Source organism: Diceros bicornis, chromosome 14 (assembly GCF_020826845.1).
Source record: "Diceros bicornis minor isolate mBicDic1 chromosome 14, mDicBic1.mat.cur, whole genome shotgun sequence".
In the NCBI taxonomy this organism is placed as follows: Eukaryota; Metazoa; Chordata; class Mammalia; order Perissodactyla; family Rhinocerotidae; genus Diceros; species Diceros bicornis.
In genome coordinates this window covers 59,058,831-59,085,220 of record NC_080753.1, presented here as the reverse complement: position 1 = coordinate 59,085,220, position 26,390 = coordinate 59,058,831, and the positions used below count along the sequence as shown (strand labels likewise).

The following is a 26,390-nucleotide window of genomic DNA, read 5'->3' as shown; positions in this document are numbered from 1 at the left end:
GGACTAGTATGTAAGGCAAGTTACTTAGCAGTCAGAAGGGCTGGCACCTGTTAACTCAGTGTGGCTTTGCCATTGCCTAAGTACCACCAGGTATTCAAAACAACTCTCGAGAGGTCATTTAAATTTTGTAATTACACCTCATTGCATTATGTGCTAGCAGTTTCACAAACTTGGACATTCACAAAAATGTTTGGAATATACTCCTTGAGAAGGTGGAGGGTCTCCTATATTACATTAAAGAAAAAAACCATGCAGTTTCTTAGAGCTCATAGAGCTTTTCCAAAATAAACTACTGATCATACAGCCCAATTAAAAACTCAAACACTTTACATTACAGGCACAGAAAGTTTATAGTTCAGCAATGCCAATATAAATTGGACACCTTAGCCCCTACTTGCAAAGCGATTAACAACTATACAATAACTTCTATTTTACTGTCATTGGCTTTGGCTCAGATGTTTAAATACTTAAACAACTTGGAAAGATTTTTTGTTTGCGTGTTTTGTTTTGTTGTTCTGGTGTGGGTAGGGTAAACTATAATGAAGAGGGATCAGTTCATTATAATGAAAACAGATCAGGAATCAAACAGCCACCAAAATTTCGTTTACCATTTCCTTACAAAATATATATAGGAGAATATGGCTTAAAGACAGAGGGGAAAAGCCTCTTATTTGTTCATACTATTTTACTTTACCCTTCATCCAGTCTGACAATAATGCCAAACTTTTACTACCTAGGGCCAGAGTAAGTCTCTAAGCGAATTCTATGAAGTCCAATTTAATTTTGGTTCTCAGATCTTCAGTGCTTAAAATTTTGGATTCTTCAGATTAACTATAAAAAGGTTATATCAACAACCAAAATCCCCAAAAGATTAAATAAAAAGACAATTGGTTAACCATTGTAAAAATATCCCCTTTTTTTTTCTTTACAGATCAGGATCAGTTGAAATATATCTCTGCCCCTATAAATTTACCTTTTGCTTAGTCTGTAGACCAAGGCAACTTTTCTTAAGCAAGGTGCTTCTATTAAAGAGAGAAAAATGATCTTAAAACAAAACAAAACTCAGTAGGTCTAAAATCTCTCCAGAGCTATCCCTCGGGTCAGAAACAGAGCAATGATGGACAAAACAACTCAGTTCCCATAAATGTACCACCTTCTTTTTGATAAAAAAGGGAGTGGGGTTGGTTTTATACATCAAGATCAGCAGAATTTTCATGTTTCACAATTTTCTTGCTACAGAGATCCCCAAATTCCTTGAACTCATTTGGGAAGTTTTCTGAAGGTGCGCATTACAGTAAACAGCAGCAAAATACCAAATCAATTCTATTGCTAAAAAGCAGCTGCTCCTGCCTGTGCCTTTAGAATACTAGTTTTAAAACAGCAACAATAACATCAAAATGATGCTATTCTAAGGAATTCTAAGCTATTCTAAGGAAGAAACAAATTGTTTTCTTTAAAATAGTTCAACGCAGGACATCTATAATCATATTGGGCAAATATTCATTGAGTTTTGGGGAAAAATGTCTAAAAGGAAGAGACAACTCCATTATATTTAGTATTCTAAAGGCATGCTTCAGGTAGTTCAACAATGATTCTGGTAAGACCAACTGCTCACATACATACACACGCACACACAGATTTTAATGGTTTAAAAAAAAACCAAATTTGTTACTTTAGAAAAATGAATGCAGTGCATTTTCAGCAATATTATCGCCACAGACTCTGATTGCTCAGTCCACACATAAGGAGTAGTTGCCTTCTATGGTGATATGGCTTCTCTGCACTAATTCCCATCAGGCCGAAAAATATTAGGGCAGGTTAAGTAAAGACTGAATTGTTGCACAAAGGAACATTTACTCATCAGATCCCACTGATCTCTTCTGTGCCCGTTTCCTGGGCAACCTTCTTGGTGAAGCTTTATCTGGAAGAAAAGAGAAAGTTTTAACTTGCCTGACTATTATGAGTATGTTGGATTCAAAATCATTTAAAAAGCATTTTCCTTCAACTTTACCATTAAGTTCAAAAAATGAAGACACATGCAAGAATATCATCTAATAATAAATGCCTCTTATCTTGTTTAGGTTTTTTAACTAATCTTAAAAATAATCCTTTAAGAGGTAACAATTAAAATGAAACTTTTTGCAATTAGGGTGGGAAAAGATCTCATCTTGGTTACTGTAATGTTGCAGCCACCATGCAAAATCTTCTGGAATTCTACAATTTAACATGTTTATACATGCATGAGTAAACACTTTAGAAATAGTGTAAAAGGTGTGAAATTTGCAGCTCAAAAAAATTTACATTGGTTACAAATTAAAAACAGTATTTACAAGCTTAACAAGCAGTCCAGGTGATTCTGATGAATGCTCAAGTCTGAGAACTACCACTCTAAGGAACCAAGTGTAACAACAACAACAAAAATACAAGCATACAAAATTAAGTAAAAATATTGTTGGAATTGAATGGAAAATATTAATATGATTTCATGATTTGAAAAAATCATACATTCTAGCTCAGTTCACAGGCCGGGCCTACAAACAATGTCACTCAGTATCAATGACATCCCTAAAGTCTAGATTCTCATTTCTAATATCATCCAAGGGTCCTTGGAGAAACAGCTAGCTCCATGCCTAGAGCAGAGAAAGCACAAAAAGTGTGGACTATCTTGTTGAGCAAGCAAATAAGATATCATTCAAAGGTCAAAAGGATAAGACTGGAGGCAGTTCAAAAAGACAACCAGTAGCCAAAGTTGTAACAATCTGAGCATCAAAAAGAATAAGTTACTTCTGCAAGGCAAAAGAAACCCTCAATAAAACAAAAAGACAACCTACCAACTGGGAGCAGATATTTGCAAATCATATATCTGACAAGGGGTTAACCACCAAAATATAAGAAGAACTCATACAACTCAACAACAAACAAAACAAACAACCCGATTAAAAAATGGCCAGAGGATCTGAACATTTTTCCAAAGAAGATATACAGATGCCAACAGGCACATGAAAAGATGTTCAACATCACTAATTATTAGGGAAATGCAAATCAAAACCACAATGAAGTATCACCTCATGCCCATCAGAATGGCTAGTATTAAAAAGACAAGAAACAAGTGGCTGGCCCGGGGGTGTAGTGGTTAAGTACGAGCGCTCCGCTTCGGCGGCCTGGGGTTCACAGGTTTGGATCCTGGGTGTGGACCTACGCACCACTTATCAAGCCATGCTGTGGCAGGCATCCCACATATAAAACAGAGAAAGATACGCACGGATGTTAGCCCAGGGCCAATCTTCCTCAGTAAAAACAGGAGGATTGGCAACAGATGTTAGCTCTGGGCTAATCTTCCTCACCAAAAAAAAAAAAAAAAAAAAAAGACAAGAAACAACAAGTGTTGGAGAGGATATGAAGAAAAGGGAACCCTCATACACTGTTGGTGGAAATGTTAAGTGGTGCAGCCACTATGGAAAACAGTATGGAGATTCCTCAAAAAAATTAAAAATAGAACTACCATACAATCTAGAATATTACACTTTTGGGTATTTATCTAAAGAACACGAAAACACTAATTTGAAAAGATATATGCAGCCCTATGTTCACTGCAGCATTATTCACAATAGCCAAGATGTGGAAACAACCTAAGTACCCATCAATGAATGAATGGATAAAGATGATGTGGGGGCCGGCCCCTGCGGCCTAGTGGTTAAGTTGGGCATGCTTTGCTTCGGCAGCCCAGGTTCAGTTCCCGGGCATGGACCTACACCACTCGTCTGTCATTGGTCATGCTGTGGCAGCAGCTCACATACAAACAGAGGAAGACTACCAATGGATGTTAGCTTAGGGAGAATTTTCCTCAGCAAAAAAAAAAGATGTGGTATATGTATATACAATGGAATACTACTCAGTCATAAAAAAAGGATGAAATCTTGCCATTTGCAACAACGTGGATGGACTCTGAGAGCTGATGGACTTTCACTTATTATCCTAAGTAAAATAAGTCAGACAGAGAAAGCCAAATACCGTATGATTTCACTTATGTGGAAGATAAAAAAACAAACACATAGATACAGAGAATAGACTGGTGGTTACCAGAGAAGATAGGAGTAGGAACAAGGCAAAAGGGCACGTGTGTATGGTGACGGATGGCAACTAGATTTTTGGCAGTGAACACGATGTAGTCTATACAGAAGTTGAAATATAATGATGTACACCTGAAATTTATATAATGTTATAAACCAATGTTACCTCAAAAAAAAAAGTTAACTGAAACACACTGATTCTGTGAAAATCCAAGTTTCTATACAATAATGAAAAAACAAAGGAAAAAATTAGAGAAAACCAATTTGTCACCATTTGGGTGGCTTTTGGACTAACTCTTTACTTTGAAAATTGGAAAATAAAGGAAAGAATTAAGCATTTACCCTGCTTTTTCAGCAGGAGCTGTCTTTTAGGGTAACAAAAAAGCCCCAGTTGATGAGGGAAAGCTCTACTCTACAAAAGAATGGCAGTTAGAGGGCTGGCCCTGTGGCTTAGCGGTTAAGTGCGGGCACTCCGCTGCTGGCGGCCCGGGTTCGGACCCCGGGCGTGCACCAACGCACCACTTCTCCGGCCACGCTGAGGCCGCGTCCCATGTACAGCAACTAGAAGGATGTGCAGCTATGACATACAACTATCTACTGGGGCTTTGGGGGAAAAAATAAATAAATAAATAAAATTATATTAAAAAAAAAAAAGAATGGCAGTTAGTAAAAATGGAACAAATTTCAATTGAAAATCATCACTTCCAACCTCTGAAACATTACTGATTCATGCAAGGATTATAAACCAGTGAATGGTTTAGAGAACTGGAAATACCACACAGATAACTTCTCGGTTGCAAGCAGAAACACCTAACCTTCCCTGTAACCATGAAAGATCATATGGCTACTACCCCAATCAAGTGCTCAATTTAGCATCATTAATGATGGGACAATCAGATACTGCTTCTTGATGTGATGTAGGAAGAACTACTCATGAGCTACAATGTATGCTATCAGCCAAAAACAATTAACTTAAATCTAATCAAGCCTATAGATTCATATCTTCCAAGTTAAATAAATTTTAACTACAAGACACCAGGAGAAAACAATCAGACAAATTTGGAGGTGGGACTTTTCAGAGCCTTATTACTCGGTGTGATCAATGGGTCAGCAGCATTGGCATCACCTGGGAGCTTGTGAGAAACATTGATGCTTCAGCCCCACCCCAGAGCTACTGAATCGAAACCTGCATCATAACAAGATTTGCAAGTGATCTGTAGACAGAGTTTGAGAAGACCTTTTGAGAAAACCTTTTCTACTAGACAAGTAGCCAATCTCTTGAGTGTTGTAAATTAAGAGACTTAAAGGATATAACAACCAGATGCAATGCATCATCTTACTTGGAAATAACAGTTAAAAAGGATATTTTTGAAACAAGTGGAGAAATTTCAACATGGATTGGTTATTAATATAATTAATAATTCTTTACATGTGATAACGTCACTTCTGTCAGTTAGAAAAACGTTTCTTTGCAAACTGAAATGTTTTAGAGGTAGTGTGTCATCATTGTATTTGTAATCTTTAAATTAAAAAAGTAAGTTAAAAAAGTGACTTTTGTATAGGGGAAAAAAAAGAAATCTACACTTTAAAAGAGCAAATAATCATGTTTTTTGCCAACTACACTTATCTTTTCACACCCTTCTTCTCCTTAACCTCTAAACCCCTGATTTCTGAAATGCTCTCAGGACTCCTTTGATTTCACAGGATGAGGCTCCCTCTAGGACTCCCAGGCTCCCATGGTTTTGCTAAACGTAATAGTGAGAAAGGACTGTGGTTATGTGCCAGTTTGTTATGCATCTTCCAGGTATTTTCAAATTCCAAAAACAATTAACAAATAACATGCCTCTCAATGATAAGCTTGTAGAGGACAAAGGATCAAAACCTCCTGAATTTGATAAAAATTTTACCACCTTAATAGGACAACTGGATTAGCTCAATGCTGTTCAGAAGCTCTGTTGTTGTTTATGAAGTTTTTTCAAAACAAGGGATTTCATTTAAAATGGGAAAAGATAAGGAATAATAAAAGTGTCTTTGGTTGTAAGACATGATCCTAAAACAAACTCAGGCTGAACAATCAGATTTTGAGCAAGATAAGCAAGTATTGCTAAAAAATATTTAGTGACTTTAATTCTGTCCATCTTTGTGTATTAAGTCTCACTGGGAAAAATACATGGGCTTTAGAATGAAACAAATCTAGCTGTGAATTTTGGCAAGTTACTTTTTCTGAAGAGAAATTTCTCATCAGTAAACACAGACATAGCAGCTTACCCTGCAGAGTGAATGCCCAGTATACAGAAGGCACCCAACATAAGTTAAATTCTTTCCTTCAACAAGGCCTCCTCTGACTCTAATATGGTCCCTTTTCCTAACTTATAAGTTAGGACTAACTTATATTACTCATTCTAGCACATAATCACATACTATCTCTGATTATTCAAATATTTCACATATGTGCTTTATTTTCCTCAAGTAGAAATGTAAAATTTAATATTCTTAACTTCTTTATAATATACCACTCAGAATCTAGCATAGTATCATGACATAGATATTAATACTTGACAACTGAAAATACAATTATACATGATTTAAACTTTGCTCTACAACTAATAATTCTCAGCGTTTAAGTTCATGAATAACAATCTCAGGGAGGAAGATACTATGAAACCAACCTCTCAATCTATTTGTCATGTAAAAATTCTTTTGAAGAAACAGCTCCATAGCTGTTACAAGGACTTTAGCTTTTAATTATAATTTTTAATGCTTTTCAAATGTAGTTTCAGCTCATTCTGTGTATATTTAAAATATAATTATATTTGAAGAACTTGTATTTAAACATACCACAGACTTCACAAGCAATTCTGATGCACTGTAAAGAGACCATGGTCTACACTTCAACCCAATTCTCTTTTTTGCTATACTAAATGTCAGGATGATACCAGAAATTCTTCCTTACAAAGAAAGATTTACTCCCATAACCTCAGCTACCACCTATGCTACATGTCCCAGTGTTTCCAAATCTTGATTCACTTGTGCTCTAAACAACTTTCAAATGCTTACTGGACATCCTCATCTGGGAGTTCCATGGGCTCCTTATACAACAATCCAAACCCCATGCATATGGGCTCCTCTTCCTATATTTCCTAACAGTAATGGGATCATCTTCCATCCAGCTGTCTCAGCTCAAGGTACTCTTTCACTCTGCCTCACTAAAACATCCAAAAAGTCACCAGAAGCCCGGTCTGCTCCATTTCTGAAACATCTCTCTACTCCCTTTTACTCCCATCACTACTGCCTTAGCTTAGGCCCTAATGATTTCCCATGTTTTTCTGATATTATCTAACTGGTATTCCTGGGTCCAGTCACTCCTGCTTGCTAAGCATCCTCCATAAAGCTATCATAATTTCTTTTAAAAACATAAATTTGTTATTTCTCTGCTTTAAAGTATCTGATGGCTGCCTTTTACCCAGAAGGAAAGTCAAAAGTCCTTAACATAGCACATAAAACCTTGAAGACTCCTTCTCACGCAACTTTTCAAGACTTTGGTCAAATGTCAACTCCTTCTGTGAATGATTTCCCTACTCTCCTAGGAGGAAGGACTCTCCTATGCTCCTATTACTTTGTAAATACTTTTAATAAAGCGACTACCACACCGTAATTATGCTTCAATAGAGAGAGCTCACTGAAAGGAATAAGGAAAACAACTCAATTTGTAAACCCAGAAAGGACTTGAACAGCCAATTCAAAGGAAAAGAAATACTAAGTGGCCAATAAATATATGTGTAAAGAAGCCAAACCACATTCTTAATTGTAAATGAAAAACAATGAGATACCACTTTGTATCATACTGACAGATTAAAACACTTGATAATACTTGAGAACAATTAGTGAGAGTAGAGAAGAAACGGGCAATGTTGTACATTGTTGAGAATATAAATTGGCACTATCTTTTGGCAGGAAAATGGGACACTTTCCATAAAAATTAAAATGTACATAATCTTAGACCTGGCTATTCTACTTTTAAGAAATTATCCCAGGTCGGGGTTGGGCAAAATGGGTGAAGGGGGTCAAAAGGTACAAAATTCCAGTTATAGAATAAATAAGTCACGGGGATGTAATGTACAGCACGGTGACTATAGTTAACAATACTATAGTATTATATATTTGCAAGTTGCTAAGAGAGCAGATCTTACAAGTTCTCATTACAAGAAGAAAAACTTCTAACTATGTGTGGTGATGGATGTTAACTAGCCTTATTGTGGTGACCATTTAATAATATATACAAATATTGAATCATTCTGTTGTACACCTGAAACTAATATAATATTAATTGTATCTCATTTTTTTAAAAAATTCTCATAAATTTAAATATAAGAATATTCATTCTTTTTTTAATTTTAATAAATGCTTACATGTGAGCACTTAGTACTATCTGATAATTAAGCTTCATTCACGTTTATAATTCTACTACTTTAGGTAGCACAGTGCAGTGTTTAATTGCACAAATTCATTTAAATCCTGGCCCTACCTCTTACTACTATATAAGTTTCCTCATTACAGTTTTAATTGTGACAGTTTAAAACTGGAAATAACAAACACCCTTCAATACAAAACAGTTTTAATCTATCATGACACATTTATATAAGATTATTATCTATTAAAAAGAATGAGGTAAATTTATAAGTAACTATCACAAAAAGATATCCAAAGCATGAAAATGCAGGTTGTAAAAGAGTGTGTACAGCATGATGCTATTTGTGTAAAACACACAGAAACAACAGACATATATCCTGATGTGTGTACTGAAAATACTTAGCATAACACAAACATCAATTATTTATGAAAAATGGGATTACTGGAGCTAGAAAGTAATTTCGGTTTTTCAATTCTGTACTTTATTTTTTTTACAATGAGACCTTATTGCTGTTATAATAAATGTTTTTTTTAAAGTCCATTTACAATTGGAGAAAAAAATTCTACATTTTCTTTTCTTTTCTTTTTTTTTTTGGTGAGGAAGATCAGCTCTGAGCTAACATCCATGCTAATCCTCCTCTTTTTGCTGAGGAAGACTGGCTCTGAGCTAACATCTATTGCCAATCCTCCTTTTTTTCCCCAAAGCCCCAGTAGATAGTTGTTATGTCACAGTTGCACATCCTTCTAGTTGCTGTACGTGGGACGCGGCCTCAGCATGGCCAGAGCAGTGCGTCGGCACGCGCCAGGGATCCGAACCCGGGCTGCCAGTAGCGGAGCACGGGCACTTAACGCTAAGCCACGGGGCCGGCCCTCTACATTCTTTTATAAAGACTAATATTTTAACTAATTGCATATGTAATAATACTGAAATATATCTGTTAGGTAAACTATCAGGCAGTATTTTAGGTTTACTCTTTCAAACTCTACTGGGTAGTTTTTCCAACATAGTATTAGAAAACTGTTCCATTACTCATTAAACTTACTGTAAAGTATTCATGTGCTATACATGAGCCCCCAATACTATACCAAATACCATTATAAAAATTAATCACCTCACCTCTTCTACTCTGCACTGAAGCAAGAGGAAAGAAGAGACAGGAAAAAGATTAGGAATATAGAGAATTCACACATTTATACAAAACAGCAGATTTGGAAGCGCTTCTGAATTAAAGCATAAAAATACTACACAGAGTAAAATTTTAAAGACTTCATTAATCAATTATACTAGATTCTACACAAATAATGGAAAAGAGTGTTGAACAGCATTGACCAAGCACTTTTGCTAAATCTTAAGATATTTAATTTAATTTCCATTTAAGAGAAAAAGTTCCCAGCCAAGTTTATAAGAGTACTTACTGATCTGATTCAAAGTTTCCTGTGGAATCCAACTCATGTCCACATCATTCTGACTTGATGTACCCATCTCTACTTTCTGTATGGGTCTCTTGCGCTGAGAACATAAAACATTACTTTAAAGGAGTTCCATTATATTGTTTACCATAATTTTAAAGAGATCTATGAAGCTACTTAATTGAAATATCTTAATAGACAAATATGTTTTCTCTAGTTTTAAAATATACTCTTTAAGAATTTTATTAATTAGAAGGCAAAATCACGTCTAGCATCAATTATAAAGAATAAATAATAAGGAATAAATCTTCACAACAATTATTTATTTTCAGGCTTTAAAGACATTTTCCCCTGCTATAAAGCTTCATATATTATTATACAATTGGTGGACCAACTAAGAATTTCTACTTATACAATGATTTTCTTTTCCTTTGGGAATCAAATCTCAAAGAACAAATTTATTTCTACATTCAACAAAATTCCGGATAATTACTGAAATGCTGCATGTAGGTAGATTCCTGCACTGTTAGCCAAATACACTTAAATAGTTGGCATAGATAAAACAAAACAAAAACATAAAATCTCGTTTAAGCTAACGACCTCAAACTTTGTCCCTAGAGTTATTTGCAGCAAAACTGCTAGAAAGTTAAGACAGTGATTCAATTCCACTCTTTAGCCCTGCTCTTAAAAAAAACTAAACTAAAACTAATTATTTACTAAGAAACAGAGTATTAATTATACAGTCCAAAAATTAGATTCTGAATACACAGAAAGCTAACTAAAAAATGGCTTCATTCATGTGGAAAAACCTTGGAGATGCCATTATACCCAACACACAAAAGTAGGCAAAAATGCTGACTGTTATAAAAATGAGGCAAAGTTATGGAAATTAACATTTAAGCACTAAGTATTTCTCTTTTAAAGAGCAAGTACTTAGTAATAACATTTATTACTAATTTTAATATATAGATTTGACTGCCTGACTTAATGCTTAATAAATATTCACCAAAATGTCTATCAATTGTTTCAAGTCTGGTTGATATTAAAAAACTTGACACAGGGGCCGGCCCGGTGGCGCAAGCGGTTAAGTGCACGCGCTCCGCTGCGGCGGCCCGGGGTTCGCTGGTTCGGATCCCGGGCGCGCACCGACGCACTGCTTGGTAAGCCATGCTGTGGCGGCGTCCCATATAAAGTGGAGGAAGATGGGCACCGATGTTAGCCCAGGGCCGTCTTCCTCAGCAAAAAAAACAGGAGGATTGGCGGATGTTAGCTCAGGGCTGATCTCCTCACAAAAAAAAAAAAAAAAAAAAAACTTGACACAAATCATGTTATACTTTCCCTCTGAGAGGAGTAGTATGGGTTGTTTTGTTTTCTGGGTCTTTTTTTCCCGGTGGGGGAGGAGAGGGAGATGAGGACATGGTGGTGAAGTTAGCCACCACGTCCAGAGAGAGAAACCAGGATGACAGTGGGTGCTTCAGGGTGGCCGCCTTACCACCACAACCAGAAAACAGAAGTTTGACCGACAGAACAAATACAGCCCAACTCACTCCATCTTTTTCAAATAAGAAGACTCATTTAATTGCTAATTAGGAATTATCCCTATACGCTAAAGTATTTAAAGAAAATATAAAAGCTGCATTGCTTACAGATAAAATAACATATCCATGAAATAGTCAACAGAACAATGAAATCTTAGCCTGAGTTTAAGGAATAAGAATTCTAGCATAATTCAGAGTTACAATAAGAACGTAAAGATCAATCTGGAGGGTGCAGACAAAGGACATTAACTGCATGTGTGTACAAATGTCTAAACAAATTCAAGTCACTTATCCAAGGTCTCATCTTCATGTTAAAAGATACAACAAACCTGTAAATTTACAAACCTAAGGTGAAAGCAAGAAGTCACAAATAACTAGACCGTACTTAACTTGTCACTGTAACAACTTTTCAAGTATGGCTGTAAGAGTTGTTCATCTGTAATTACCTTTCTAGATTCGAGGAGTTGATGAAGGCCAACAACCACCAAGAGCCCAAGACCAGCAAGGAACATATACATAAAGATTCTGATATAAAAGGAGAAAGTAGAAACTGGCTTTAATTCATAAAAAATACCACAGCTAATTAAAACTATAAATCTGCTTTAACTCATAAGAAATATCATAGCTAATTACAACTATAATTCTAACACTACATAAGCTCTCCAAACAATCTCTTGGGAAAGGGAATAAAATATTTTCAATTCAACTTAGATCCAGGTAATAAGTTTTATAAATTTACTTTTACCTCTATGAATAAAATAAAAAAAGCAATTATATGATCTAAAGTGAAAAAAATTACTTTATAATTGCATTAGGTTTTGTCTCCCTCTAATATTAGATTATTTTGCACAGTTTGATTTAAAAATAACTTTTGGTGAATTACACATATGTATACAGTAAGAAATGATTCATCATTCACAAAGAATACATTTTTCAAGATAAAATCTTATAATTTATGTTTTCAATAACAATTTTAGAGGCATGCAACTTAGATTAGGCTGGTGATCAGCTTAAAAGCATGGGGTGGAAAAGAATTTAGAAGAGGGAAGGATGGAAAGCCAACTACCTTTTTAAAAATATTTTTTGGCAGTTTCAATTATCTTTCCTAACTTGGTATTAATAGTTTTAAGAATCATCTAAAGTATGGATTTACATAGCCAGGATTTCACAAAATTTATAGTTCATTCCATTTTCACCATTTAATAAAAACGTGTCAACAGGAGCAAGCCCTTCAGTCCTACCTAATGAGATTTAAGATCTACATATTTCAACTTTCACTTACGTTTCTCCATCTAGCCCATCCTCTCTTTCAATAATTGTAACTGTTTGATTGAAGACAGCATCTTGGAATACATTGCCCTGTTTAAAAAAAACACAAAAATCTGAAATGCATCGAAAGAATGAAAGTTTAGAAGATTTCTTAAAACTGTTACCCTAGCAGATAGACTATAGCTTTCTTGTCACTTAGAAAGTCAGTAAGACACAACAAAACCATATGTAATTGCACTAATTCCATGTGAGGGATTCAACATTGTGTTACTTCCTCCCACAAAATAAAAAATGCCTCCAACTTTGCATCTATCCCCCACTTTCTTCGGGGTGGGGGGGAGTGGAAAGGTGTGAGGAACCAGGGAAGTAAAATAAAAACAAGATAAAATATGCAGAAAAACAAAGCCCACAGAACACTCTTACACTAGAAGCCCTAGTTTCTGTTGTGTGTAATCCTCCAACAGGAAAGAGCATCAAAATGTACAATAGTAGCTGCAAAAGCAGATCATTTTAAGAACTAGACTTGAATAAAAGTCAAATTTATGTTCTAAATTGACAATGGATTGGAAATCAATTTCTTCATAATAAATAGGTTGGCGATTTCAGTATCAAAATATTTTTTTGTTGTGGTCTTGAAACAATTCTGTCAGTTCAACACAACTTCAGTTTTCAAATGCACCAGAAGCACCAAGACAATACCTAGACAGCTGTTTTCAGTGTTTGATGCTTCACACAAAGGTAGTAATACTTTTTCAAAACTGTCACTTACTGCTAAATTGTCATTATGTAAGTTTTACTTCAAGATCTTTCAATTTGCATTCCTCTATCAATAATTCCAATAATCAGAATACACTGATGAAACTAACATTCAAAATGAAACGGAAACTACATATATGCCTGTTGGATTAAGTTTAATTCTGCTGAAAATAAGACAAAACATATAATTCTTCAAGCGACTTAACTGTAAAGTTGAGGAAGCTTAATACATTATTTTGAAGACAGGAAGGATGAAAAGCCCTTCCCACTCTACTAATTAAAAAAAAAGGAAAACTTAATTGCAGCACGAGAAATTTAATTCAGACATAAGGTAAACATATTGACACTAGGATGATGAAAAGGTCGAATAAGGGGCCAGCCTGGTGGCACAGTGTTTAAGGTCATGTGCTCCACTTCAGTGGCCTGGGGTTCACGAGTTCGGACCCCAGGCATGGACCTACACACCACTCATTAAGCCATGCTGTGGCGGCATCCCACGTACACAAGAGAGGAAGACTGGCACAGATGTTAGCTCAGGGACAATCTTCCTCAAGCAAAAAGAGGAAGACTGGCAACAGATGTTAGCTCAGGGCCCATCTTCCTCACCAAAACAAAAAGGTTGAATAAGCTTCCAAGAGAGGATGAAATTTCCTTCTTTGAAAACTTTTCAAAAAGAGAATGGTTCAGATGTGCTCTCATCTGAAGACGTACGTAATAGCTGGCATCCAGAAGTCAACTCCCAGCAGTAAAACTGTAGTGGGCTTCTCTCATTCATTCATTGGATATATATTATATATATTAAACACCATAAGAAAGACAACCGAGTTTATATTAGGCTATTTGGTTCTCATAAACCATAAACCTTACTGCTAAAACTATCTTAAAAATAGCAGACTCTGTGTGCGGCTTACTGCTCCTTTTTCTTTTAAGATCCAGCTCAAGTCACTTCCACTTTCATACCATAGCACCTTACACTTATCTCTACTATGTGTCATTTACCATGCTGTGATATTGCCTATTTATATCCATCTCTCCCACTGGATTATAGATTTGAAGACTGAGACATGCTATTTATCTTTGCCTCCCTGGTGCCTATCACAGTTGCAACCACAAAACAGGCACCTGAATGAATAAATATAAGAATATTCATTACTCAATGTCAATTGTCCTCATCTATCTCTATCTAACTTTAAAAAAAAAAAGAAAGGTTTAGAAGGCCTTACATTCAAATCTTTGTAGTTCAGATTGATGACTAGACCAAAGGGTCGTCCACCCATGGGCTCTGCAGGAATGAAGGAGTACTCAAAAGTTGCCTGTCTCTGGGGTGGCACTACAGTGTTCAGAGGAAGAGCTGTGAAATTCTGGATATAAAACTGGTAGTCCTGAGGATAACGAAATGAGGCATCTAGGGATTCAACAATAAAATCTTCTGTACCCTTGTTTGTAAAGCCTACCAGGAACTTCACAATGTTATTTGCTGGAAAATCTAAGAAACAAAAAAAAGACAGGAAGATTAGAAAATGTTCAAAGGGTATAAATAAAAAGTAGACATTACCAATGGATTTTGGCACTCTTTCCTGCTACATGTTGACCTGGTTTCAGAATCCTTTTCAATAGAGCACTCCAATCATCCACTAACTAGTTACTGGAGTTCGTGCATAAACAAATCCTTCTGTCTGTAATCTAGCATTCCAAATTAAGAGTTAACTGAGCATTTCAATTTCAGACCAGATCACATCCAGATTATACGGTCTAAGAAAGAGTTGTGTACTTTTTGCAGTAAGATTATCTTGCAGGGCTACATGTCTTAATGAAGTCACCTTTCCCCCAACTGAACATCTGTTATCTGTGCAGATAATGGAGAGAAGAATAACAAACAGATAGAGTCTAAGAAGTTCACCTGAAAACTGTAGTATCTGTTAGAACATAAAAAATTAATCAGGCAATCCCTATCTACTTTAAGCAATTACTCAAAATGCCAATTGGATGGTAAGACCCAAGGAGGCAGCTACAAAAATAAACGGGGTAAAAAAAAACTTCTTAATCAAATTAAACTTTTTGTAGGCATAAAGTTGGATCATACATGGGAATAAAACAAAAAACTTTAGAAGACCAAGAAACTAATAACTTCAAATACTAAGTCTTCAATAATTATACTAGAGTCTACAGAGCTGAGTTTCACCCAGTACACACAGCCTTTGCTGTCAGACAGATCAGGGTCTGCATCCTGTCTCCACAATCTATTTACTAACTGGGTAACCCTGGACAGGTTGTTAACCTCTCTAAACCTCGGTTTAACAATGGTAACTATCGTCATAGGATTTCTGTTAAGATTAAATAACACACGCAAAGTGTTGAGAACAGTGCTTGCCATACAGCCCTCAATAAATAAAAGCCATTATATTTATTTTCTTGTAATGAAACTTAGGCTCCAACCAAGGCCTAATTGTAAAGATTTAATATTTCACTAATGTTAACACTCAAAATATGAGTCATTTTACTGTGGCAGTTTGAAAAAAGTTTAAAAACAGTATCTTTCAAAGGGACATTTAATTTCTAGTTAAACTGGGTAGTATTCATTTTTCCCCTTATTTTAATGGCAGGAATACTACCTTATAGCTATAGGTATTCTTACATATTAGATGGGGTTTTTTTTGAAATATCATGTTTACACTACACTTATAATGTAAAAGAGGAAGATGAATAAAGATCTTAAGCATTACTAACGCTTCTCAAATAAGTGAACTTGTCATTTTAAAAATTCCCATATCTAAATTAAAACTAACATTTCTCTATTACCTTCTCCTTTCACAAATAGGATAGTTGTATCTGCACTTGGTGAAGCTTCAGGCTCACCAGATACATCTTCTTCCTCTTTATCTTCTGCCTAAGAAAAAGAACATTAAGAAAAAATTACTATGGGAGAAAAATACAACATCATTTGAAAATAATGACTTCACTAGGTTGGGACAAAATACTGCTTCTCCAAGGCTTTGTTCGGAATAATAGTGGTAGGAATTTCACTGTATCTCCTCAGTTAAAATAAAACTTCTAGAGCAGTGCATCTTAAACAGTAATGTGCACATTGACTGCCTGGGGATTTTGCAGATCTGATATTCAGATCTAGGACGAAGGCTGAAATTCTGTGTTTCTCATAAACACCCAGGAAATGATGACGCTGCTGATACTCGGACCACATCTTGAACTGCAAAGTTCTAGAGCCTGAGTTGGTAAACTTTTTCTGCAAAGGGCCAGATATCAGCTATTTCAGGCTTTAGGAACCCTGAGGTCCCTGTTGCAACTACTCAACTCTGTGGCTGCTTTCACGCCGCAAAGAAAGCAGCCACAGACAATACGTAAAAGAATGGGCACGGCTGGTTTTAGCCCACAGCCACATTTTGCCAAGCCCTGTTCTAGAGCACTTTGTCATCAGCCTACAAAGATTTCCATCCCGATTAACAGAACAATTTTCCTGTGAGAATTCATCACACATCTTGGAAGACATGGCTTAAAAAATAAAAAAAGTGACCAGGGAAGATACTGGGGTGATAGAGACGTCCTAAAACTTGACTGGAATTGAAGAACTTGGTACACTTACTAAAAATCATTGAATTGTTGGGGCCAGCTCCATGGTTTAGCAATTAAGTGCGCGTGCTCCGCTACTGGCAGCCCAGGTTCGGATCCCAGGCACGCACCAACGCACCACTTCTCCGGCCATGCTGAGGCCGTGTCCCACATACAGCAACTAGAAGGATGTGCAACTATGACATACAACTATCTACTGGGGCTTTGGGGAAAAAAAATGGAGGAAGATTGGCAATAGATGTTAGCTCAGAGCCGGTCTTCCTCAGCAAAAAGAGGAGGATTAGCATGGATGTTAGCTCAGGGCTGATCTTCCTCACAAAATAATAATAATAATAATAATAAAATCATTGAATTGTATACTTAAAACAGGTAAATATTATGATAAGCAAATTCCATCTCAATAAAGTTGTTAGAAAATGTGAACAGATTTTAATTTAAAACTTCAAACCTCAGTGCAGCATTCTCTTGGCATCAATGAGGATTATAAAGCTATTCATATATTTGAAGTGTCCAGGCCCCTAATAAATCGAGATGCTTAATGGGACCATTGTTTATTGGCATTTAACTTTTCATTTACATACTCTTTCTTCCAACAGATAGACTTTTCAGGGGCAAAGACTGTCTTATATTTTATTTATTTATATTTTGTGAGGATGATTAGCCCTGAGCTAACATCTGTTGCCAATCCTCCTCTCTTTGTTGAGGAAGACTGGCCCCAGGCTAACATTGTACCCATCTTCTACTTTATATGGGACACCTGCCACAGCAAGGCTTGATGAGCAGTGTGTAGGTCCGCATCCGGAGCTCCGAGCCCCGGGCTGCCGAAGCAGAGTGCGCAAACTTAACCACTACGCCACTGGGCCGGCCCCTGTCTTTTGTTTTTTTGGGTTTTTTTTGTGAGGAAGATCAGCCCTTAGCTAACATCCATGCCAATCCTCCTCTTTTTTGCTGAGGAAGACTGGCCCTGGGCTAACATCTGCGCCTATCTTCCTCCACTTTATGTGGGATGCCGCCACAGCATGGCCTGACAGGCGGTGCATGGGTGCGCGCCTGGGATCTGAACCCGGGCCGCCAGCAGCAGAGTGCGCATACTTAACCGCTACGCCACGGGGCCGGCCCCAGCCCCAGCCCCAGCCTTATATTTTAAAAATTCTCCACACTCACTTCATATGCTTAAGAGAGAAGGCACTCAAATATTTGTATTATTTGTTATTATATTATAAGTATTTGCAATTGTATTGTAAGTTATATTTTAAGTATCCTTAATGATACCATTCATTTAGTCAGAGTTAGCGAATTTCTACTTTTGGGAAAAGAGACCAAAGACAGGAAGACAGGAACCATACGCTGTAGCAATAAAGAGGAAAGAGTATACTTGAGAAACAGTTAAGAGAAATCATCCCCAAGATTTAATTAATGGAGTTGTGGAGTAAAAAGAAACGGAAGTAACAAGGCAATAGCTTGAATCACTGAGCCATGTCAAGACAAGAAACAGTTTATGGAGGTGGGATGGATAGTAGATGCTGAATTCCATTTTGAACATATAAAACTTGAGGTACTTAGGGAGCATCCCGATGGTGCTATCCTACAAAAGAGCTGAAAATACAGGTACGGAGCTCAGTAAGGTAGATGGCTAGAAATGAGATCTGCAAGTCATCAATATAGGGTGGTGTGGTTGAAACCCGAGGTTTCATCAACATTAAGGGGGTGAGCAGAGGGAGAGAAGGTAGTAGAGAGACCAAACAGCAGCAGCTGGGCAGGGAAAACTGAGAGGCGATGCCACAGGAGCCAACACAAAGAACTCAAGGAAGGGGTAATCAGCAAATGCTAAAAGGGGCTCGAACAGTATACTAGTGGAAAACAAGCCAGTAATTTGGCAATTAGGTCACTGGTGACTTAGCAACAACAGTTTTACTAGATACATGGGACCAGAGCGTGTTAGAGAACAAATGTGAAATGAGCAGGAGAGAAAAGCTGTATAGTTTACTCCTTCAAGAAGCATGCTGGTAAAGAAAAGAAAATGTGTAGCAACTCAAGGTGAAAGACTAAAAAGTGGAGTAAATAAGCACATGTGTTAGCTTAGTAGCAACAAGTCACTGAGCTGGATCAACGCTCGAAATTACAGAAGGAAAGAGAATAATTTAACAGGTCCCACAGGATGAGATGGGGACAAGGGCACAGACAGTAGGACTAGCCTTAGAAGGGAGTAAGACAACTTACTAATAAATAGGAGAAAATGTAGAAATGATGGGTAAATAATACATTTAGAAGTAGAAAATTTGATAGAGTTCACACTTGATTACCTTCACTTTCTGACACTGAAGGCAATGTTGCTGCTAAGACTGAAGAGAAGTGATTTTAGAGTTTGAAAGTGGTGAAGGTTTGGAATGCTAGTTGTGAAGAACTGGAAAGTATATGTAAGTAAAAGTAAACAACTCATTTATCTCATAGCTAGTTAGCATATCATAAGATGTATAATGCTTAGTACCTGCTACCTGATAATGCTCCAAAATATTTCAGCTATTACAGACTATCTCCAGGAGAGTAAAGAAACTGGCAGCACTGGGGAGACAACCTCAGCAGCTGGAGGACAGGCAGGCAAGAGCAACTTTTCACTACATATCTTGCATCTTTTAAATTTGGAGCCATTTGAATATATTATCCATTTTAAATAATAATACCAATATTTTAAAGTTAGCTAGTGTTATTACTACTATATCTGCTGTTTTAATAAAAACAAAAACTGCTATCATTGCTGGTAAGAAATACACTTTCAGAGAATGATGGCAAGCTACACTGCAACCCACACCTTTATAGACAAAAGGATAATCAAGGGGTTAGGAAAGCTCAAAGTGACAAAAAAAAAAAAGGTTTGTATTGAAAAATTTTAAACCAATAACCTGCATCTAACCAACTGTTGGTATCTCAGATGTTAGGAAAAATCTCCTTTCCCTCCCTTGACTCCAGACACAGGCCCAGTGGCAAAGGATCCTTCCATATCCCCCAATTCCTTGATACCTAAGGCAGTTGTGTATAAGTTGATAATATAAATCTTGGAGAAGAACAATAACAGGAGAAATTCTAGGGTGCTCAACTCTGGAGGTAACTTTTGTAGCAGCTCTGGCTCTAAGGGCCTGTCTTTCTTACACAGCCTACAAGGTCCCATACAAGCCTACCACTGCTGGTATGGTCTAGTTCAAAGGAAAGAAACACTCTCCCTGTCTTCCTGCTTCAATTTGCCCTAACCATCTTCTGATTTGAGAAAAGCAACCTAGAAAAAGGTACTAACGCTTCTGCACTAATTGGCAAGGGTGAGGAGTGAACAATTCGAGTTGCTCTTTTAACTCTAATGGTTCTCAAGGCAGGGAGATGATTAAGGTATAGAAAAGGTCTGGCCAAACTCTAAGTACAGTCGTCCCTTGGTATGTCCAGAGGATTGGTTCCAGGGACACCCCCCCCCCCCCCCAGATATCAAAATCCGAGGATGCTCAGGTCCTAGTCTGCCCTCCATATCTGCGGAGGTGGAACCCACAGACACTGGAGGGCCAACAGTGTAACAATGATCTAACAGTTCCCTCCTCTACTCTCTTCCTCCAAAGTAAGTACATTCCAGTACTAGAGAGCTCAAGTAATTTCAGAAAAGCAGTTACAACAATATAATCTATTACTAAATTTCTGTACATGCCCAAATTTCAGAGTCTTAAATATCATCTTTAATCTTCAATGCCTGGATGGATTCCCTTCCAATGCTCACTCTAAGTTATCTTAGTTAACAAGTGGCACTTATAGAATAGTCAAATCTTTATTACCAGCACTGATGGAGGAACGTATTGACGTAGTTCAACTTGTGCATCTAATGAACTGGGTTGAAGATGCAGAGCCCTTATAGAAACCCTTAAAGTATGGGTAAACATACATATGAAAGGCTTGACACACAGGTAATCAGTAAAGGTTTCCTAAATGAGGGGGAATTAGGAAAGCACAAAAATGAGCAGGGGTATTCTACTCAAGTGAAACAGTATGTGCAGATGCACAAAAATGGTAACAAATATCAACAAAATAGCAAGCAGATGAGCTTAGTTGGAAAGCATACTGCATAAAAATGAGGATAAGTCAAAAGAGCAGAAATCTATATATAAGGCTAATTATTTTGATATTGACATAAAAGAAAAATAGGGACTTTTTTCTTCTGGTTTAATCTCAAAAAAAATGACAAAATCTAGAATCACTTCCAGGTTCAAGTGTGGTATAATGAAAAGAGAAAGAAAAAAACATCTGTGTAGGATAGATTATAGCAGTCCAAGAGAGGAAATGAAATTAGCTAGAAGCATGCTGCAATAGTCCTTATTCTAGCCCAATATTATTCCTGTCATATTATAATTTTATAATAAAAGTTTCAGAACTGGATGACTTCTAGAGATCTTGTCTATGCCCCTTACTCTTCACAGAACATATTTTATATATTGTTTATTGTCTGCTTCTCACCCCCACCACCAAAACACATACACACTGCCCCAAGAACATAAACTCCATGAGAGCAGAGAAAATATCTGGTTTGTTGACCCCTGCATCCAGAACAGTGCCTGGCACATAGAAGGGACTCAATAAATACTTGCTTATTCAATGAAGGAAAGAAAGAGAAAACTGAGACCTAGAAAGATAAGTCACCTAAAGTCAGAAAGCTGAGTAGTATAGATCCCAAATCTACCAACAAATGGTCCAGTGCTACTCCCACCATACTGTTACACTCATAGACTCATGACCACATGATCTTGAATTGTTTCATGTCTCCCTTCCTGTTCCAGAAAATACTTATGATCCATCCTCAATGACTGGCCCCTATTCTCCCAACTTCAATCCACTTTGATCACAGTAACAAATCTCTGAAAGCAAGAATTTTAATACCAAATTTTTCCATAAAAAGGATAAATTCTAGAAACATACTATACATATATTAAATTATATATAACACTAACCAAATCTGTGGGTTCATCTTCTTCCACCTCGGCTTCATCATCCTCATCTTCAATTATTGAATCTTCCACTGTTTCTTCATCTTCTGTAAGATCTTGAGCCGCCGCTACTGAGCCTAACAACAAAATATAAAACAAGCAATTAACTACCCTGGAATACTGATGTTTTTTAATCTCAGGTACAGGCAATGAAATTTTCCCCTTGGAGTAATTCAATCTCCCAGTGCACCTGAATGATGCCAAATTACAACGCATCTAAAAATATGCATATGATCTTATTAGTAGTCTTAACAACTGCATGTTCATTTTAATGAAAAATATTGTTTAATTTTAAAAGGCACCTGACAGTTGGAAAAACGAACTGCTGAAACTAAAGATGCCTTGAAGCCCAAATAAAGAACTTCAAGCAATTTTAAGCAAATTAACGAAAATAAATTTGTTTTAAAAGAAACTCCAAAATTTAATCCCTGTCATTAACCATATAAAACAAACAAAAAAAACCCTCATGTCTAAAGGAAAACAGCAATCTCAATATCTAGGCAAGAAACATTGTTTAATTAGAGTTGACTATGGCTCACTCTTAGAACTTGCATGTAATTCCAAGGAACAAATACCTGTATGGCATTCAGGGTAAAAACTAGCTTGCATAAAACACATTTTGCTTAGTAAAAACGATAGTGGTAACTTCAGGGTTGATAGCAGAGAAAGCATGCATTTATTTTTGCATATGGCTTCAAACATGTTTTAAGATTTTTTATTTCCCCTACACTTAACATTAAAATAAAAGTTAAGCATAACTGTAATGCCAAGAAATTAAAAATCATAATTTTAAGGGTAAAAGTACTACTCTAAATAAGTCACATTAAATCTACTTCAGGCAACACTTCAAAAGAAATTTCAAAGTTCTAGCAACTCTTCCAACATTTCTCAGAAAGAATGATGATGTGGCAGTCCAGCAGAGGAAAAAAATGTGGGAAAAGAAGCATGTACATACGCTGTGATATCCAGGAAAAACATACATCAGAGACCATGCATTTTAAGTCTTTTCCACTGCCTAACATTCTTACTGGCTGTTAAGATTTACCCAAAATATTAAAGAACATTGAATCACACATTATGAACTAAAGACAGCTTCTACTGCTTGCTGAACAAAGACAGAAACAGTGCATTCATAATTTACAAGTCATTCAGAACTTCACAAATTTTCAAAAACCAGTAAGAAAAATACCTACGTCTGACATAATAATTTAAAGTTGTACTTAATTAAATTTCAGGACTTCTCAATATATGTAACGGTTTTTCACCCTACGTTTCAGTGGTTTTTCACCCTACGTTTCAGTGGATATTAAACTATTTCTTTTAACGTTAACCAGCAACAATTTTGTGCCTATAAAATCTAACAAATTTCCATTGAAGAAATTAAGAGAAAACATCTTTTGAAAGAAAGACCATTCCTCACAAAAAATGTTTAAAGATCCAGTTCAGTTTAGATACTGAACTGATGTTTCTTAAAAAAAGAAAACTTTTAAAACTTGAAAAAACAGTCTAGATCCTATGCAAGTACAACAGTCAAATTTTCTTTAAAAAACCAAACGAGAACAAACCACCAAGCACCCCTCTTTAAACCTGTAAATGAATTCATTAACAGTTTTGATTAATTCTCACTTGGTTTTCTATCCACTAAACAAAAGCCAGTCACTTCACTCTTCTTTGCGAAACAATTCGTGGATACCTATCACTATCTTTCATTTCGCCGCACAGCTTGCTTAAACTTATGGAATGAAACAATCGTTTAGTCAGACTAAATTTTACAAATCAGGAAAATCGAAGTTCATGATACAACCAGGGCAAGAAGCCAAGTTTCCACATTTTTAATGTTCTGCTATCCAAATTATTTTCACACCAGGTTAACTGCCGGAAGGAATAAACCTAGATAAAAAAACTTAAAACTCGAAGTAGACTATTTTTTCAGGACATGATACTTCCAAAAACAAAAAATGGTTACCGAGAGAGGCGCGAAAAGGAAGGCACGAGTAACAGATATCCCACAGGGATTCTTCAGCCCGCTTCAGAGTACAGGGGTGGACAGTGGGGGTGAGGATGCGGAGTTTTTTTTAAATCAAGACTCCTGGTAACATATAGGGATCAGGTGCTAATAAACGGGGAGATGCCCAGAAGAAAGGATGCTCCAAGAGTTTAGAAGTGTAGAAAACAAGGGTTTCGGCAAATGAATGGAGGACGACTCCTAGCATGGAAGCTAAAGACACGTCAGCCCTGAGCCGGGGAGGGGGCGGAGCAGCACTGGAGGCGGCCAAAAGAAATCCAGCGCGCTGCAGCCGCTCCGGGTGCAGCCGTGCCCACCGCGCCCTCGCCTCCTTCCTCCAGCCGAGGACGCACCAGCTTCGGCCACAGCCGCGGGAGCAGGCCACAGGGGCAAGGCCGCCCGGCACTGCCCCGCGCTCCGCGTGGAAGGGGCCGAGGCCCCGGCGGCGTTTCGCCGGCGCGCGCTCAGGCCCCTACACGAGTCCGGGATCGGGGAGAAGGCGGAGGGAGGCCGGCGAGGTGGACGCCAGACCCAGGAGCCGCCACCGCCGCCTCCAAACTTGCCGTCGCTGGGGTCTCCTTCCCGGTCAAGCCCCGCCGCCCACTACCCTCGCCTCACCTCCAGGGCCGCCTTGGAGCCAGAGGGTGGCGGGGAACACGAGCAGGAGAAGCAGAAGCAGGCGGGGGAGGAGTCTCATGGCGCGGCCGGTCCGGTACCCAGGCCCCGTCCACTAGTGCTGTCGGCGGCTCCGGAGGTAATGGCGTTACTCTTCATCCGGGCTTCGGGCGGGGAGGGGCGGAGCACGTACCACGCAGGGCTTTCGCCACGCCCCCTTCCCTGGCTGAGGAACGCCGCCAGCGTGGCTGCTCGGCTCGGAGCGCCGGCGCCCCGGGGAGTCACGTGACCGGTTTGTCGGGCCTCTGAGATTCCCGCGACAGTTCGCTTCCCGCTGTAGTCCTGGGCTGGCGACCTGCAGTTTGTCGCTAGCCGCGCCGTGACCGTCCCTCCCAATTAATTAGCATCGTTAGCGGTTACTTTATTTGAATGATGATCCGCCTGGTTCCTGGCGCCATAGTCTTTTTTTAAAATAAAGTCTTTGTACAGTTTTACCTAATAGTGATATAAGGAACATGGACTGTCTGTATGTGGCATTGAAAAGCAAAAATATGTTTTGGAATAGATAATTTTTCAAAAAACCCAGAAAGCCACAGCCTGGTGGTGTAATGGTTAAGTTCAGGCCACCCTACGGCAGCCAGCCTGCGGTTCCCAGGGCCCCAGCCTCAGCACCGCTTATCAAGCTATACTGTGGCAGGGGTCCCATGTATAAATAGAGGAAGATGGGCACAGATGTTAGCTCAGGGCTAATCTTCCTCACACACACAAAAAACAAAAAGCGTAAAAAATACACAGTGGAAAATCTTTGCTCCTATCTACCCACACCCTCACCCACAGTTAAACAGTGACAGTTCTTAAATTCTTACCTGACATTCCAGAGTTACAAATCACCTAGAACAGTGCCTGGCTTATAGTGAGCATTTGGCGAATATATAATGGGGGCAGCAATGGCTGTACAATTTCCTTCAGTTTCCTTCTTATCTAGTTTGGACTTTGGGTTGCTGCCAGTAATCTGGTATTTCATGCAATTAAACAATCTGAATACCAGGTACTGGTGGACTGGATCAGTGTGATGTCATATGGATGTTGAAACACATAAACTAACCCTTGTGTGTTTATTATTGCTAATCACTGTCCCTTAAAACTGTGCTTTCATGTTTAATCTCATTTAATCTCTAAAACTCCCAATGAGCTGGATATTATTGACTACGAAGAAAGCTGAGACACAGAAAGGCTTAAAAACTAGTCAATGGCAGATGCAAGATTTGAACTTGGCATTCTGATTCCAGACTCCATGCCCCATTGGCCTAGGACAGCTGCTGTTCTGTTCCTGCATTGGCTCTGCTCAAGACTTCATTGCCCTGGGGCCCCTGTTAAGGCAGCTTGTGGCTGCTGCTGCCACTGTCTAATTCTGTCTGCTCAAGTCACAACCTCACAGTGCTGGGCTGAGGCAGTTCAGCTTCGCTTCATTTCATCAGGCCACTGGTACTGCTGCTGCTGCTGCTGCTACTAAGGAACCCCACAGAATGGAAGGCATCTTCTCACTTTGCTGCTGCCTCCACTCCTGTGCACGGGCGGTACCAAAGCTTCCACTCTGTGCCAAAACCACCAGGACTGGTGACCCCATTTTGATGTGGCTGAACCCTGCTGAATACTCTACTGGCATGGGAAGAATCTCCCTTCCCAACTTTGAGGCACTTTCTGTTTCATGAGTTTCAAA

At 38.0% G+C, this 26,390-nt stretch overlaps 1 protein-coding gene across 1 annotated transcript; it reads right to left on the bottom strand.

Moving 5' to 3' along the window:
* Positions 1 to 1,620: 1,620 nt before the first annotated feature.
* SSR1 (signal sequence receptor subunit 1) lies at positions 1,621 to 24,810 on the bottom strand. Its single transcript, XM_058555323.1, has 8 exons — positions 24,674 to 24,810; positions 22,015 to 22,127; positions 16,253 to 16,340; positions 14,677 to 14,939; positions 12,711 to 12,787; positions 11,875 to 11,953; positions 9,897 to 9,990; positions 1,621 to 1,921 (listed from the first exon to the last, which is right to left on the bottom strand). The coding sequence occupies exons 1-8, from the start codon at positions 24,750 to 24,752 to the stop codon at positions 1,854 to 1,856; spliced, it is 861 nt and encodes a 286-aa protein (XP_058411306.1). The 5' UTR covers positions 24,753 to 24,810; the 3' UTR covers positions 1,621 to 1,853.
* Between the last annotated feature and the right edge of the window lie 1,580 nt (positions 24,811 to 26,390).

What these genes read in the sequence shown, in the direction of transcription:
- SSR1 (XM_058555323.1), bottom strand. Translation starts at nt 24,752, where the DNA reads ATGAGACTCCTCCCCCGCCTGCTTCTGCTTCTCCTGCTCGTGTTCCCC. An exon ending in CCTATTTGTGAAAGGAGAAG is followed by an intron (nt 14,940 to 16,252) that starts GTAATAGAGAAA and finishes TTTGTTTCTTAG; the next exon opens with ATTTTCCAGCAAATAACATT. An exon ending in TGAACTACAAAGATTTGAAT is followed by an intron (nt 12,788 to 14,676) that starts GTAAGGCCTTCT and finishes TTTTTTAAACAG; the next exon opens with GGCAATGTATTCCAAGATGC.